The sequence below is a fragment of the Hesperophylax consimilis genome, chromosome 10 (genome assembly GCF_061612785.1).
Source record: "Hesperophylax consimilis isolate HC1 chromosome 10, BYU_Hcon_1.0, whole genome shotgun sequence".
In the NCBI taxonomy this organism is placed as follows: Eukaryota; Metazoa; Arthropoda; class Insecta; order Trichoptera; family Limnephilidae; genus Hesperophylax; species Hesperophylax consimilis.
Genome location: NC_142845.1, coordinates 8476188 through 8494295, shown reverse-complemented (window position 1 = coordinate 8494295; position 18108 = coordinate 8476188). Strand labels below are relative to the sequence as shown.

Sequence of the window (18108 nt, the reverse complement as noted above, 5' to 3'; positions counted from 1 at the left end):
CTCACTTATTGTAACTAGTTAGAAGAGAGGCAAGTTTTAACAATACCGTTACGGGGTATACTTACGGGGTGTCCTATTCATTCAGTTTGTAATTTGATTTAAACATACGTGCACCTACATATCGCAAGTGAAATAATTACCAATTTTTGAATTTGAAATAATAAATAGTTTTCATCATTTTTAATTCGAATTAGTAGATTTACAGAGTGTTTTTAAAGTGTGCAAGTGAATATTTATTACGACATCATGGAGTCCTGTTACAAAACGGGACGTGGCAAATCACTGAATGGACAAAGTCGTGAAATTTTATTCCGCGTGTTTAATTATTTTATGCATAATATAAAAAACGGTGGTCAATTTTTAAGCATGACTGACTTATATGATTTGACGTCTAAGGCAACTGGAGTATCGCAGACTAGTATTCGACGTATCGTAACTGGAGTGGCAAAGGAAGCAGAAACACAACCGTCATCATCGTCAACTCAACGACCAACCTTCAGCACACCAGGGAAGAAACGACGCAGACTATCAACCAAATCAGATGTAGATGATTTCGATAAGGAAGTTATTAGAAGATGTGTGTATGATTTTCATTTAGTTCATAAGTCTTTGCCAACGATGAAAAAGATTCATAGAGTTCTGAAAGGGGACATCGACTACGCAGGGTGTATAACTACGTTAAGGAAAGTTGTTCACAATTTGGGTTTTCGATGGAGAAAAACAGAAACAAACCGAAAGTTGCTTATTGAAAAAAATGATATCCGACTTAAACGTACCACATATCTCACTAAATTAGAAGAATATAGGAATGACGGACGTCCAATTGTGTATTCTGATGAAACATACATTCATAGTACATATACAACACCGCGTGCGTGGACTGAAAACTCCAATAAAGGAGCTAAAGTTCTTGTGTCTAAAGGCAAACGTCTAATAATACTTCATGCATGCAGTGAAAATGGTTTTGTACCCAACGCACTGTTAACATTTAAATCTGATCAGAGGACTGGCGACTACCATGGTGCTATGAATTCTGCCAATTACAGAAAATGGATCACGGAAAAGGTTTTGCCAAATCTGGAACCAAAATCTGTGCTTGTTATAGACAATGCGTCATACCACAATGAAGAATGCGAAAGGATCCCGACATCAAGTTCAAGAAAAGGAGTTATGCTGACCTGGTTGGAAAAGCATGGAATACCGTATCCGATTAAAAACACAATACTAATATTGTATGATATTATTAAGCTCCACAAGATACGAGTCAAGAAATACATTCTGGAACAATTGCTGGAAAAGCATGGTCACTCAGTATTGCGTCTGCCACCATACCACCCGGAGCTGAACCCAATCGAACTCTGTTGGGGAATAATAAACGGACGCGTAGCTGTCAGGAATGTTACTTTTACGATGGATTCCGTCCAGACTTTACTTGGAGAAGAAGTTGTCGCAATTAATGCCCAGACATTTTTAGAAAGGTCAAGGAATAAGAGGATAAATACGAAAAATTAGAACCCAAGATCGATACTTACACTGATGAATTCACAATACATCTTGGGGAATCAGATGAAAATACCTCCGTTGGATCATCTTTGGGATCTTCAATCAGTGGGGAAATAAGTGGTATAGGTGAACTTTTAGATGATTCTGACTAATGTGCTAAAGGTCCAGTGGGATAGTTTTTATCGTAAATTATTGATATTATCTCACTGTTCTTAAAATTTTTGTTGCTTATATTTTCATTTCATTTATATACTTTTTATCTCCATCATAACTTTATTTATACTATTTTTTTCTCATGTTAAAGTATTTTATCATGTTAATATGTACTGCCTTTATTATTTATGTAAAAGCTCTCTGGGCGCAAAACAAAATAAATAAAGAAACAACTAACAAATGAATGTTCTCCAAAACGAGCTTGAAAAAAAAATCATTTGTCATATACTTGGTTTATAAATGTGTAAAATCTACTACTTAAGAAATTCTAAAAATTATAGTACTTTATTTAAAATTAAATATCTAGTCATATAAACATTGGGAACTCATATGTCATAAATATATTGGTTTATAAATGTGTACATTCTAATTATACAATTATAAATGTTCTCTAAAAAATGGTATGGAAAGAATCTCCTACTTATGATCTCACTGAAGAAACCACTCATTCACTCTGAATGCAATTATTGATGTTTTCCGAAATGACCCTGTAAAAAAATCACATCTTTGCGATTCTTTCAAAGACATAAAGAAACCATCCCTTCGTTAAAATAGATAAATAAATATTCTAGGAAACGATAAAATTTTGGAAATGTGGGTTAATTATACTTCTAGGAAATATATCAAATTAACATTAAACATGCTTTGTAAAATAAATATTTCTGGTCACAATAATAATTATTCCCCGAAAAACAATTAGGTATAAATTCCAATTGCCGTAATTTCCGTGAACTAGGGTCATTATCGATAGAAGTTTGTTATGTACAGCATTCTTACATAAATGACTAAGAATTGTTAGCAATACCATTGTCTTTTTTAAGAATACCTACCCATTTGAATTCAATCCTGAAAATTATCACATTAGTTTAGAAAAAAAAATGATAAACTTCAATATTTCAATAACGATGTCGTAAAACAAAATAAGTTTTATGTGACCGACTTCAACACGCTTTGGCTTAGAGTTCTCAATTGTGAAATAATCATCAATTGTTTTTTTTTTCAATCTTAAATCGAAACACGCTGTATGTAAGTTTTGCATCTGTGTGAGTACTGTGATGAAGCCAACTTAACTTGCGAGACCTATACACAACATCTGCGATTGCTCTCCTCTAGAAAAAACAGAACAAATAAAGTATCTAGGAATCGTAATTGACCATAACCTTAGATGGATACATCACATCAAACAAATCACAAATAAACTTCTCAAAACAATACACATTTTCCTAAACATAAGAAACATATATAAAATAAAACAATTGAAAACAATATATTTTGCACTTTGCCAATCAATAATAGAATATGGAATTATTGCTTGGGGAGGAGCAACAAACTCGGCTATCAATTATATAGAAACCGCACAGAAAACGATCTTAAAGATAATACTAAAAAAACATAGACTGACTGATACAGACCAAATATTCAACAGCTGTGACGTACTAGATATAGGTACGCCAATTATACATTAAAACACTACTAAACTACGTTTTCGACAAAAAAAATAAATGTCAACATACACAAAATAACACTAACAGACCTGTTAGACAAGCGTACAAAGAAAACATAAAAACTCCGACAGTAAATTCAAGCTTTGGACAAAGACACTACTAATACCATGCAATAAAAACTTTCAACAGTTTAAAACTTGAAATTAAAATTGAGGAAAATAAAAATCAATTCACACACAAAATTGCAAAATGGATTAAAGAACAAAAAAGACAATATTACCAAAATTTCATAGCATAAAATAAAAATAAAACCTACACAAAACCAATATAAACACACATCACTCACAAACACACAAGATTATTTTCAATGTACTATTTTTTTATTTAATTTTAAATATATCATTATGTATTTTTAATTTTAAATGTATAATTTTTCTCATAAAATGTATTATGTTGTTTATATTTCATACTTATTATAGAATGAAGGCTGCAGCACGGGCAAGCCACCCAGTGAGGCCTACATTACTGGAAAACTTGAATTGTAAAAAATATTGTACCTAATAAAAAAAATAATAAAAAAAAAAAATTATAAGTAGTGGCCTCCATCGAAGCCACAGTCAAGTTGGCGATATTTCAATAGTTCCTGCTCAGCTGTTTACTTTGTACAAATTGAATTTAGGAGCCACTTCTGGCCTGGAACCCCGAAATACTTTTTCTGTGCTAAAACGGGAGACGATTTTGGTAGATGCCTCTATCACAAATATATTGCAATCTTTAGATCACATGCATCAGGTGGTAATGCTGCACTTCTTCTATTGGTATTTTTAAGGAAGATGCTCCGAAAAACCAGGAAACATTGATCTCTTCGCCACCAGTACACTGTTGGAAAATACGCTAAACGCTTGCACAACATTTGTCAAATTTAGTACGGGTCCTTTGAACGACTTGTTTTTGAGTTCAACAGCTCGGCTCTGACGTAATTTGCCGGTTAATATATTTCCTCCCTACTAAAAGAACAGTGAAATCACCCTCCTCTCAACAAAAAATTCCACCACACAGCATCCTCAAAGATTTCCCGTGTTGATTTAATCTTTTTAAAAATTAAATCAACACGTTAATAGCATTGAGTACCTAGTGAGTTTATTAATATTAGTATGACGTCGTAAAACATGAACATTTGTACAGCATGTTTATGATAATAATAATTAGGGATGTGAAAGATGAAAAAATATATAACGAAAAATAAATTAAAAACAAAGTAATTAACAACTATGCAGGGCGTGGTCTTTAGTGAGCTTGGGCCCAGCGGTCACCAGGAGTGGCACTTGGTGCTGGTAGGCTGCGGTCACCACCGTGTTGGCGGAGGCCATTAGCCGCATCCTGGCTCCAGTGACCCGGTGTCTCATCAGGCCGGCAAATCCATTTAGTCCTAATTCTGCGAACATTGTCAATGCGCTGCTGTATAGTAAATCAAATCTTTATTACGCCCGATTGGGTGTGCGTACGTATTTATTACTTGCGACAGCCGTGAATCCTGTACTTGAGGTCCATCACATAATCAACAATATAACAGCCTGGCTGGTTGAGCCAACAGATTACATCAAAATAACTACCGTAGTCTAAATTATTTGTTTGCGCTATAGTAAAAATCGAACCTATAATAATATTCCGAACAAAATGAGAAATATTATTTTGATTTCAATTGATTTTTTTAGGTAAATTAACAATGGGCTGCTCTTAAAAAACCCAACTTTGGATGGTTTATACGGACGCTTATTATTTGATGGCCTCCGTGGTTGAGGGGTTAGGCTCTTAACTGACAATCTGGAGGATTGATCACAACTTATTTTCTACGTTTGTTATTTGCCTTTTTATTTGTTACTAACAAATTGGTTTATGAATAGGTTGTCGAACTGAACTCTATCGTACTGTGTTTTTCATTTTCCCACCATGGGGGCGGATAGACCCTGTTCCTGCATCCAGTAAGGTGACATTAATCCTGTGCGGCTGTCCCACGAACCACGGGTGCCTCCCCCGGCATCATGAGCGGGCCTGGGGATTGTTTGCGCGAGCCCGGTCCCCTTCCGTCCTGCCTCCGGTGACCTGAGGCTCACTTCATACCCTAGGGTCTTTGGGAGTATCTCCCCCCCCTCCCCCCCATTTACATTTCTTCGAGGGTACTCTCGGAAAACTGGCTAAGGAACGCGGGTGCTTGGGATCGTTGTGGCCAGGCCGCTTGCCACGCTCATTCTTGCCGGGACTGCCCCGTGATAGTGGGGTAAACTGCCCTCGATACGCGGCTTGTATATTTTTATGTTACTAAAAATCATGCATGCAGGGACATTGGACGGTCTAGAATCGTTTTAAAATAAATTTAGCTTCTTTTTACAAAAAAGTCCTGACGTGTGCGGCTAAGGAGGTTAAACAATCAGTTTCCTCACACAGCCGTCGGGAAAGGGTGGATCCCCTCCAATGACAATCTGGAGGTCTCTGGTTCAAATCCGGGCGTGCGCAAGACAATTTTATTCAATAACGTGTTAAATCGCGATAAAAACATTTAAAATAATTAATTGTATATTTGCAGCACCTTCCATAAACTCAGTATCGGCCCGATCTAAGATCACCATGCAGTATTAAAACTTTGCTTGAATAGATTTTGTCATGTTTGAAGACCAGATTTGAATAGCCAGTTTCTTTCCCACCTTCCTCTTACCTTTCTTCTTCTCCTACTCACTACCATTAGTCTCACAACGTTCTTCAATCGGGGATGCCATAGTCTCACTGGTTACAGACGGGTGGTAACAGTTGGGACCTTTTTGCGGTATTCATAATTTTTGTTTAAATCTTGGGCAGGGTTTTTTTTACGACCTCTTGAATTATTTGTTATTAAACGTTATGTTTGTATTTTCTTTAGGGAGCAGCAAACCTACAGAGTTCCATCAATGCGGAGGCTGGACTGGGAACTGCATCATTGGCTTCTATATACGCATCCCTTATACTGTCCAACCTTTTTCTACCAGTGGTTATGATCAAGTAAGTTCTACACCAACAATTTAATAATAATACACTTCGCTTCTGTACGAAGAATCCAACAACAGTAATGCAGCAAATAACTCACCAATAACTCGCCCAATCAAAACTAATGCCCATTACGAAAAATTGATAAAATGCACATTTTTCCTGACCTTTTGCTAATGTATAAAACTAATCTATTGTTTTTTTTTTAACGTGATCATTTTATAATTATTTGCGCTTAATTTTTTAAAACTCTTATTAATAGTCTATTACATAGACATATGCATATTAGTACACCTGCCCTCTGTGATTAAAAGCGTATTATTCCCCACTCCCCATACGGTTCCATTGGAGCCGGCTGGGCTCGCGTATGGCCTCAAGTGAATTTAGAAAACGTGACGTCATAATTCTTGTGCGAACTATGGTCGAGGCATCATCGGTTCATTTTACGAAATAACACGGCAAAATGGTGGCTTGTGGTATGAAAACTTGTAAAAATAGATGTGAAAAAGAGAATAAACCCAATTGTCGTATTACATTCCATATAAAAGCATTATTTTACTTTATTTTAAGTATATTTACATCGTATAATATGGATCAGTTGTAGAAACATATACTATCACATCGAGATACGTCTGGACGCGAAACACAAAGCTGGTTGGTTGCTGGGAAGTAAATTATGAACATTTATAAAAGTGTCTTAACTAAATACGTAAACGAAATATTCGAATCTGAAAATAGAAGAAATTTATTTTGCCGAATTTGAACTTCGCAAATTTGTTCATATCGTGGCAAGTAATTTGCGCTCCCATGTAAAAATGTCTATTCATTCAAAAGCAGATTTTACTTTTAAGAACTAAATGGTGATATTATAATGCGAGATGCCTATATACTGTCAGATTGATTTATTGACGAATCACAGTCAGCTTTACCACCTTCGTTCTTCAACAGTTGATTTTACCCCTCATCTTTAATTTCTAGTCTATATATTCATATGTCTGTGGTCTATTACAATTCGTGTACACATTGATTTTAAAAAAAACAATATTTTCATATCTCTGCACACTTTCTTACTATATACTCTTCTTTTTTACTACTCAGACCTTCATATCATAACATACCATACCATCAATAAAAAGGATTAAGAACCATGAATTTTATAACCATCATGACAAAATCACGAAATCAAGAAATTTTAAGGACAAACGTAAAAGGTATATTAGATGTGTACAATTTAATACTTGGAACAATATTACTTGCAGTAAAATATACTGTGAGTATCCAAATAAATAAATTCAATAACCGTATTTTGCTTCAATAAAGTACCAAAAGATGTCACTTATATGTTACTTTCATGGAATATTCTAGATAAATTTTTTAACCTTTTAGTCTGCGTGAGATGTTATTTTGGTTTTTTAAAAATTTATTAATGTCTACATACTCAAAAAGGTCTTTGACTAAAGACATTTAAAGTAGACCGTAGATAACAATGAAAACATACAGAATTATTATTAATCAATTATTTTCCCAGATAAGTGCTAAGTAGGGCAATTTCAGAAATACATACGTAATTCACGCCTTTATAAATTTAATCACTAAAAAACATACTTATTATTAATTCTAAAAATATAGGAAAACAATGAAACAAGATGGTGGATTCATTGGCTTTAAATCACAATTAGCAGCTTTTAAGTTTCCGCTATAATATTAGATAGAATGATTTATTGAATTAGCTCGGCCGAAGCTAACACCAAACGCACTGAAATATTTAATTTAATTTATTTATTTTAGGGTATTTTACATGTGAAAACAAACATATTTATTGTATATAATATGACAGGTCGGTGGCCGAGTTGACATCTCGTTTGGGTCCCACGTAGTGTGTTCAATTACTCGGCTCGCTTAGTCCACCATCAGAAAACAAGCAACATTTTCAGCTTACTGTGGTGATAGTAGGAGATTTTCAAATATTGTCATGTTATTCGTAATTATTTCCCTCAATAAGTATTATGGGCAGTGAGGAATACATATGGTAGTTAGTCTCAGATTTTCTGCATTGAAATAAATCCCGACTTCAAGTATTACGTAGTGGAATCCGGAAACTTATCAATGGAATCAATTCAGGACTATTATATCTATCGCTCAAGGCGTTTTTTTTGCTATCGCTAGAGAGGTTATCACTAACCATCATTACCTTAGTGAGTTAGGATTAATATTATGGCAAATTCGACAATTTATTTTGTCCCGTGCAGGGAAAATAAGGGCTTTTAGAATAATTTAATAAGTAACTTCTTTTTCTTCTTAGTCTTGACGTGAGATCCGATAGAGAGACCCATCTGGTCCTGAAAACGGTTCGAAAAAGTTGTGTGTGCCCTCGACTCCAAATTGGAGCATTTGTAAGGCTGAAAAAAGAGGGAAGAATAGAAGTGAGGAAAGGTGAAGGTTTGAAAATATCTGACTCTTCAGATCTGGTCACTAATCTAACCGCGATACTTCATGTGTCAATTACTTGGTACTTTGGAGAGTGTAGAAATTATATTATAACTACAATTAGAGGCGCTACTGCGTAGATATCTCGTCGAAACGGTGACCGAATAAATCTTCAAAATGATAATTCATCACATTTTGAAAAAGTTGTATAAAAGGTGTGTTGAATTGTCACTGTGTTGAGTTATCAAGGAACCGTCGAAACATGTTTCACTTTTAGAAGGCGATAAACGGTGCGCGTAGACCGGATTTGGTAGTTTTAGTTAGAGTGTCGTGAGAATTGTAGGCTAGTTTGAGGTAAAAATGCGGTTTATGTCTTCATGTTTCATCTAAATATAATGCATAAATGGATTATTATCACTATCGCTGGAGGAATAAAAATGTAAAAGATCTTTTTAAATTTTAAAATCACTATATTGGCTTTACCACTATCAATCAATTAACAATAAATTTTCAGAGATCTAATATACATTATTTACAATGACACACCCCCGAATCAAAACATATTTACACTATTGATAAAAATAAGACCGACAAGTAAATACTTGTCAGATATCATGCGATTATTTCAAAATAGATATTACGATTGCATTAAAAGATATTAGATGTCGCAATTGCGACATCTAATATCTTAAGCTTCTTGGAAAACGTATGATAATATTAATACAGCTGATTAAATTAAGCATCTTAATTGCGAAATGCAATTACAAATATAAAACAACAATTACTATCATTGATATAATGCTTTGGTAAATCTACGTGATGTATTATATCCGTTTTTTCTGTCACTTCGATTGATTGAGTTTTATTTTTGCCTAGCTATTTCAAAAGTAAATAATTTATTTAAGTGTTAAAACGGTACGAACTCGGCTTATTATTCATGAAATTATTTGATAGTATCTTAATCATCCAAGATAGAAGAAATAGTTGAATTACTTGCTTTGTCTTTGACAAGCGAGATAGATTTATTTTTAAGTGTCGATCGAGTTTGTGAAAAAAAGCTTATCCCGTCGCGTCGTACGCAAATATATATACTGAATTTCGACTGTTTCATTTATTCAATTAATTTTGACCTTTTTATAGCAATGACAGATGTACGATAAAATATACCATGCAAAATAAAGTAAATTTCGAACATAATACCTAATATTTTTCAGTTTTAATTGAAAGCTATTTAAAATTAAATTGTAATATTTGATCGTTTTTTAACTGTACCTATCCTACTTCGAATTTTTTAAATAATAATTTTTAAATTCGAAGACCAATTTTATTTTAATTTTTAATGTTTTTGGTTACAAGATTAATATATGATTTCAAGATGCCGAATTTAATTGCAATTTAGATAGTGTCTTGTATTAATAATACCAATTTTAATTTGAATGTGCGACATCTATTGACTATTTTTGAAGTATGGGATGAATATTTAATGTTTAATATTAAAGTGGAGTAACTAAATAAAACCTAACATTGTAATGATATAGGTTGATATGATCAAATAAACTCAGTAGTTAGAGCACTTCCCAGGCAATGAAGAGGCCTTGGGTGCGATTCCCAGAATCATTTTTTTTTATTTATTTATTTCTATACATACATTACAGTGTCTACCAAATATTTACATTTGTATATAATACATAAAATTAGAACTGTTGTTAATATGGTGTTTTATGCTGGGTGTGAGGTAGGTTTGAGTAGGTGACACTGTGGTGGGTAATGTTATATGTTTCGTGAACACCTCACTGGGAGAACCTGTGCTGAGGTGTTTGCGTGGTTATGATTAAATGGTACATGTATTTTTGTGTATTGGTTAAATTTTCTTATATAAGTGTAAATTTGGAATTTTTTTTTTTAAATGGTTATTGTACATTGTTATTTAAAGAAAAAGGAAAATAATTATTTATTTATATGCACATATATACATACACCCATGTATACATACATAAATACACATATATGCAATATGCATGCATGCACACATATAAGTAAACACATGCATACATACATGAATACATACACATTCATCCATGATTATGTTTGGTTTGGTGTTATAATGTTTTGTATAAAATGGATATCTTGTTTTTTGATCCAGGCTGTGATCAGTTTTTTGTGAATGTTTGTGTATGTATTTCCCATTAGTAGTAGTTTCAGAGTGGTGGGCATACAATTAAAAAGTTTTGTAATACTGGAAGTGTCTTTGTCGGTGTGTGGTGTATGTTACACTGGTCAACACATTTTTTGTCCCTTTAACGAAAGTAGCCAAATCTGACAGGAAATTTCACTCTGATTTCAGATATGTGATTAGTTTTTTTCTATCACGTCAGGTTTTTATGGGTTTTAAGTTTTACTAAAATGTGTATTAATTCATATTTATTCGTGAGTTATCATTGATTTTTTGATTTTTTTACCATTCATTCCACTTGGTCATGCTGCAAACATGAAAGAGAACTATGACAACAAGCTGCTGTTAACAAAAAAATTATATGTAAAATACGAATGGAAAATATGTGGTGATCTAAAAATAATAGGGCTCCTTCTAGGACTGCAAGCGGGATACACAAAGTATTGTTGTTTTCTGTATAAGCGGGACAGTAGAGACAGAAAAAACCATTATGTCAAGAAGGACTGGCCTACTAGAAATCACCTTAAGCCTGGCACGAAGAATGTTCAACATGCTCTATTAGTGAAATCTAAAGATATCTTACTTACACCCTTACACGTTAAATTGGGTTTGATGAAATTTTTTGTAAAAGGCTTGTCTAAGGATGGAAATAGCATGATTTACTTAAATCAAAAGTTTCCTAAGTTCAGCGAGGCAAAAATTAAAGAAGGAATATTCGTGGGACCACAAATAAGGGAGGTCTTGACTGATCCGAATTTTATAACAGTGTTGAGACCAGTCGAGCTAGCCGCTTGGTCAACCTTCAAGAATGTTGTCGAGAACTTTCTTAGAACTCATAAAAGTGAAGACCATATCAGCATTGTGTCTGAAATACTCATGGCATATAAAAATATGGGATGTAACACTTCACTAAAAATACACTTCCTTCACTCTCATTTGAATTTTTTCCCCGAAAATATGGGAGATGTCAGTGGGGAGCACAGCGAACGATTTCACCAGGACATTGCGGCTATGGAAAAGTGATACCAAGGAAAGTGGAGTCCATCTATGCTAGCAGACTATTGCTGGACCCTGCGGAGAGACTCTCAGGATACTCACAAGCGCAAATTAGGAGCAAAAAAAATGAAATTCAATTAGTTTTGAAATTTTGTTAAGTAAGTACCCGTCATACTATGGAAGAATAATGTAAAAAAACTTTGTTAAATAATAAAAAAACCTGACCTATCAAATTTTTTTTTTGATTCATTTCGTGTTTATGGATACTAAATACATATAAAAAAATTAGCTATGCTTCAGTGACTGCACTTAAAAAAATAAATGTCGACCAGTGTATCGGTATGTTCAGGGTATTGTTTGTTGTCGACCTTGTTTTTATTGTTGTTTGAGGTGGCATTGGAATGTGTAGTTTTTGTTGGAGGAAATTTAGTAGTGCAGATTTGGCATAAAGTTGTCTTATTGACATGACGTCAAATGTTTTGAAAAATGCTTTCAATGCGAGTAAATCTTTTTCTGTCTTTTTAGTTTCACATTGTTCATTTTTCATTTGGTCTCCTATGATTATATTTATATAAAAAAAATTATATTGAATAATACAATTTAAAGCTTAACTCATTAATTTCATCAACTATAAATATTAAATATAATTTAAATCGTCTTAATTAAACAGGTGAAATGTCGAAGCAGTCAGAGACGCCATAGGAAAACCAGCATGGCCAATTGAATCAAGTCGTGTCAAGGGTCAGAATAATGGAAGAGTTTTATTAGACGATTAATGAATGTAAATGAAGCAACAAGCGTTTTTTGAAGACAACGTTGGATGGAGGTATATACTACTCGTATATACACCCTCTCCGGGGGAAACCAAGGGGTGTTGGTAGTTTAGTTATTTAGTTAAATTTTATCTTTGTTGTGATAATTGAAAGCTCAAAAATGCATAAACAATAAATTTTTTCTCACGATTTCCCAGTCAGACATTTACAATATTGTCAACTGAAATAGCTTCGGCTAACTGACAATATACTCTTTTTTTAAATAGTTTCGTTCATTGGGCAAAATAACTTGTTCATTAACGAACGGAGTCGAACTAACGAAGCTCTTAGAATGGAAAGAAGTTGTATACGGCCGAGTTGACTCCGTTCGGGACAATGACGCTACATTGGTTCGGGCGGAAAACGAAATTTGTTCACATAACAATATGTGAATAAAGACCTCATTAACTAGTTAACTCTCTCTTTAGTGTCACAAAGTAAATGCGAACTTCCAATATATATTTGGGGTAATATTTAAATTCAACATTTTCTATTTATTAATATGTTTACGTAGCTTTATGACGTTTGATGTTTTGGAATGTCAATTCACAGACAATTCCTTAAGTGTTGCCAGCGTATATCGATTTCTTATTTATTGTGTTATCAATATTGGTCTCCCTAACAACAGCGTTAAAGCCCTGGAAATCGGTAAAGTTATCGATGTCACTGTACTAGATCTTATATCGATATGAAATTAAAATTTTAGCCAGATGAGATTTTTTTCTTGCTAGAGCAATCCCGATGAGTTATCAAACTCTTTGTAGGTTATGATGATGAACGGATACACACTTTTATTTTAAAATCAAAGCGATTGAATGGATTTATTCTTCTTGAACGCGAGATTTTGACAGCTGTTTAAACCCTAAGGGTATTAAAGCAATAAAACTTTTATTTATCAACGTCACACAGACCCCAGAGATATTAATGATTTTCAGTTTTATTCCAGGTGTAAAGATATTTTTAGTTGTCTAAAGAAGTTAGAGTTGATACTTTTAACCTTGATCCTATCAACGTTTTGTCCCTAAAAGAAACTTTTTTTAAACAATATAATATCAGCTCTGTAAGGATTTGTCCTAATAATTCTGTTACAAAGTTTGCTTAGAATTTTTATATCTGACATCGAAAAAGGGTATTAAAAATATTTAAGGATTTTACGCCGGTAAACTTTTCTTCAACTTCGACTTTCAAATTAAAACAAGCCCTCATAACCTGAAATGGGTCGATTTCGTAAAAATAAGATTGCTTTTACCATAAAAACAGATTTTGTAACAAGATATCATTTAGAAGTTGGGCGATGTTTAACAAATCGCTCCTCACAATAGATAGAATGACTAAACTTAGACAATTTGTAAAGAATCTTTAAAAATTATCTTAATTTGTTAATTACGTTAGTTTTGTGGTTCTTGTGATCTCAAAATCTAATGTAATTATTGAAGATAATATTAGCTATTCTTTTAGCAAAAATTTTAAACAGGAAAATCTGATAAAAATACGGGCGCATCTGGGATTTGAACCCATCAACTTCGTCTTGCCGGGATGATGCTCTACCAACTGCGCCGATCCGAATTTCCTTCTGTCATATTTACCTGTATATACATTATTTACCTGTATATACATTATTTATCTGTATATACATTATTTACCTGTATATATATTATTTACCTGTATATACATGAAATGTTCGCTACAATTACAAATTGAGGTTTTACGCTTAAAGCTATTCGAAAAAATGAAATAATTTAAAATTAATTAACAATAAGATATAACGTAAACCCATTTCTTAATAAACGTACATTTTCTGTACAAAAAACCACGTTGCCTTCTATAGAACCAGTTTTATATTAAAAGTAAATAATAATACGTTCCACGACGTTGTTCGTCTTGATTGCAATCGCCGCATGTTTAAAGCAGAAGAAAAATATAGCATGTTCGCAATTTAATGAAATTCGCAAGCAAGTACAAACATCTACGTCAAAAACTGCTGCTTGTAGGAGGTTATTCAAGAATACCATAGAATGGTATCGTATTTTGAACAGAAGGTTTTTTATCTCTTTTTCGTGTCATCATCCAACCCCCAACTAATCTCGAATCCCCTCTGACCTCGACTATCCTCTACCCCGCAAACTCTTTCAAATTGACTAAGTGGCTTTGTTTATTCACATTTTAAAATTGAAATATATTAAAAACCCCATAGCAAACTTGTTATATTTTTTTGCTTAAATCTTCCATTATGGTATTGGAGATTTAGAGCTATAATGAAATCCAAAGTAATGACCATCTTTACTGATCCGTCTTTGCCATAGAATGAAGAATAATACAAGCAATGCCTTGTGATATAAATATTTTCTTTAATATGAGACGAGGTGTTTAGTAATTGGGTTAAATCATAGGATTAAGATCACTAGAAGTGCCTTCCCAAATTTGGACAGAAACAAATCACAAAGAAGTAAAACTACTTTTCATATTACCCTCTTTTCATTCTTCAAGATACAGAAATATATTCAGTCATATTATACATAAAGCTGAAAAACTACACTTAGAAATAAACTAATAGAATCCAACTACTACTAAGGAAAGTACAAATACAATGACGATAATAACAAAAATAAATCCTTCTGTGTCAAATTTTCGTTTCAGAATAGCTAATATTGTCTTTAATAATTAATTAATAATATTGTCTTTAATTAATAATATTGTCTTTAATAAATAATATTTATTATTTTTTATAATGATTAACTAGTGTTTGTAAGACAAGGTTTGTTATGCATGGCACAAAAGATAACAAATTATTGCAATAATTAGTCTCCTGAAATATCCATACAGATTGAAAATATCTGCCGAGTAAAATTGAAAGCCGCCGATGGGAATTGAACCCGCATCTTCTGAAGTCCAGTCAGGTGCTCTGAACTACTGAGCTACGTCGGCTTATTTCCTACACACCAAATAATCTAATATGCATTTGTACTCCAATCAACAATTACTGATTATTATTTTTTTCTCACTTGTAAACAACCAACTTTATTTTTGTAGAAAAAGCTTTGTTAGTACTTAATTTCCCACTAGATGGCGTCAAGACATATTATATCTACATTTGTTGGTAAAATATTTTGACTTGTCAAATATAATTTTTTTTTATAATTATAAACTAATTTTTATAAGACAAGGTTTTTTTATGAATAGCACAAAGCATAACAAATTATTATAAGTTAATTAGTTTCCTCAAATATCCATACAAATTGAAAACATTTCCGAAAATATATAAATAAATTTACTCGGGAGATATTTGTACGGATATTTCAGGAGACTAATTATTTCTTATAATAATTTGTTAATAATATTTGTGGATTTTACAAATCATCATTCCCAATCACCCATCATCTATGCTTAAATTGAATCTTTAGGAGCAACTAACTTTAAATTATCTTAATTACCAGGTGGTTGGGATGCAAATGGACTACGGCGCTGTCGTTTGTGGCCTACATGCCGTACATCGCGGCACAGTTCTACCCCGAGTTCTACACCCTCATCCCCGCGGGCATATTCGTAGGGCTTGGCGGCGGTCCGCTGTGGTGCGCCAAATGTACCTACCTCACCGTAGTAAGTCTCTTCACCTCACTTTCTTCCAGCATATAATATAGCCAAGGTATCAGCATTTTTTAATAACCTTATTTTTCAAACTTTTTTTCAACATTATTCCTAATAAAATATTAGTTCAATCAGAATATATCAGAACTCGTGTTCATGCAATTGCCCTTTTTCTGATAAATATGATGAATTTAATATTAGGATTTGTATGAACCGTTTGATTTGTAGGATTTGTATGTTCCGACATCCTTATATCAATTCGTTTGTTAAAGGCGTACGGTCCCATTTTTAACAGGAATTAGACTAGATTTATAATAAAAATTAGAAATATTTTTATCATTAAGTTTTCTCCGTGTAGAACAGACTCAACATGCCTACATCTATCATAGGTATTGTCTTCCATAGCACGGAATCATGAGGTTTTCAGGTATTTTGGGGCTTCCGCCCAAAGGTGGATCCCAAATTGAGTTTTGTACCGGGTTGGCAGCGGGCAAGAATCACATAGACTTACACTGTACACAATACTACTGGTGAGTGCATTTTTCACAAAAAATCAACATTTCAAGAATAAACCTTAGGGCCTTTTCTGTATCTTTCAAAACATTCCTGCCACCGGTTTAGCCATGTCACAAATCAGTATTAACCCTTCCCTTACGGCGGTCAAAAATTTCCCATCCTCCATTGTTACGTATACACAAAAATTATATATTGTAATTACTTAATGCAAAGGAATACCTAAAATTTGAACTCTGTGTTTAGTATATTTACATAGATATTTTATTAATTAAAGACGATGTTTCCTCAGTTGACGGAACCGGCGAGGAAAGGTTAAACTACGAACTTACTGGTTTGTTAACCCGAAAGATGCAGATTAGGCCCCCTGTGGTGATATTACTATCAACATCAACAAAGGAGTGTCTTTTTTCAACGCTCTTCACTTGATCATTTTCAGTTTAGGGTTGACATGATCTTTTTATGCATTAAACTTTTTCCCTCGTGAAAATAAAATGTTATCACAGGGCATTTCTTAGTATTAGGTAGTAGTGGTAGTACTTTCATAATATATTGGAACGTATGTTCATGCAGCTGCGCTTATCATATTATTATATAACAACGAAGTAAGAAAATATTTTATTTTTATGAACACGTATTCCATGTTTATTCGTGTTTTACTGGTAGTTTATTAGGAAATATGTCAATTCATTCGTTAAAGGCCTGCAGTTCCGCTTTAACAGGAATACGAATAATTTGAAAATATTTTTAATAAATTAGCCATATTTTATATCGGTAAGTTTTCTTCATGCAAGTATGAAGTATGATATCTATAAAAAATAAAAGAATTAGTCAATCAAGGCAACAATGTTTTTTTTCAAGAATATTATTGACACTATCAATTTGCTTTGCAAAGAATCCTGAAAAGCTTTATACAACTTAATAAAAGAGAAAACTTAGTTAAAAGTAACGAACCGCTATTGCTACCTTCATACAGGTAAAGAGGAAAAGTACCGCAAATATCCCTAAATGTTAAATTAGGGGGTACGAATATAAAAATAAAAAAAATTGATTACACGAGTTAAAAACAAATTTTTGTAGACTTGGATATTCTACGAAAAATTGGGTCACACGATTCTAAAATGCTTTTTATAATGTCACATAAGGTAGGCGACACACAACATTTAACGCATCATGGCTTGGTCTATTTTAGAATATCGTTCTCCATACACTACCAATGGGAATGTATGGCGAGCGAAATGCTGAAATACACCAATCCACCAAAATATAGCGTGCTTATAGCTCTATCCAATTAAAATCCGATTCTTTACGTCAAGTTTTAAGGTTTTACAATATTTTTTTATTAACAGTTCAATTCAAATTTTCTTATACGGTGATGGTAATTTATTATGTGTCGATATGAAATAAATTAAATTTTGTACCT

The 18108-nt window shown here is 33.1% G+C and overlaps 1 protein-coding gene across 2 annotated transcripts in view; it reads left to right on the top strand.

Annotated features, from left to right (window-relative positions):
• Positions 1 to 18108, top strand: part of LOC149420250 (UNC93-like protein) — a 138529-nt gene that overhangs the window by 37652 nt on the left and 82769 nt on the right. For both annotated transcript variants that reach the window (XM_089636552.1, XM_089636553.1), the window contains exons 3-4: positions 6076 to 6194; positions 16022 to 16184. In XM_089636552.1, the coding sequence (XP_089492678.1) occupies positions 6076 to 6194; positions 16022 to 16184 (282 nt within the window). The remainder of the gene's footprint in view (positions 1 to 6075; positions 6195 to 16021; positions 16185 to 18108) is intronic.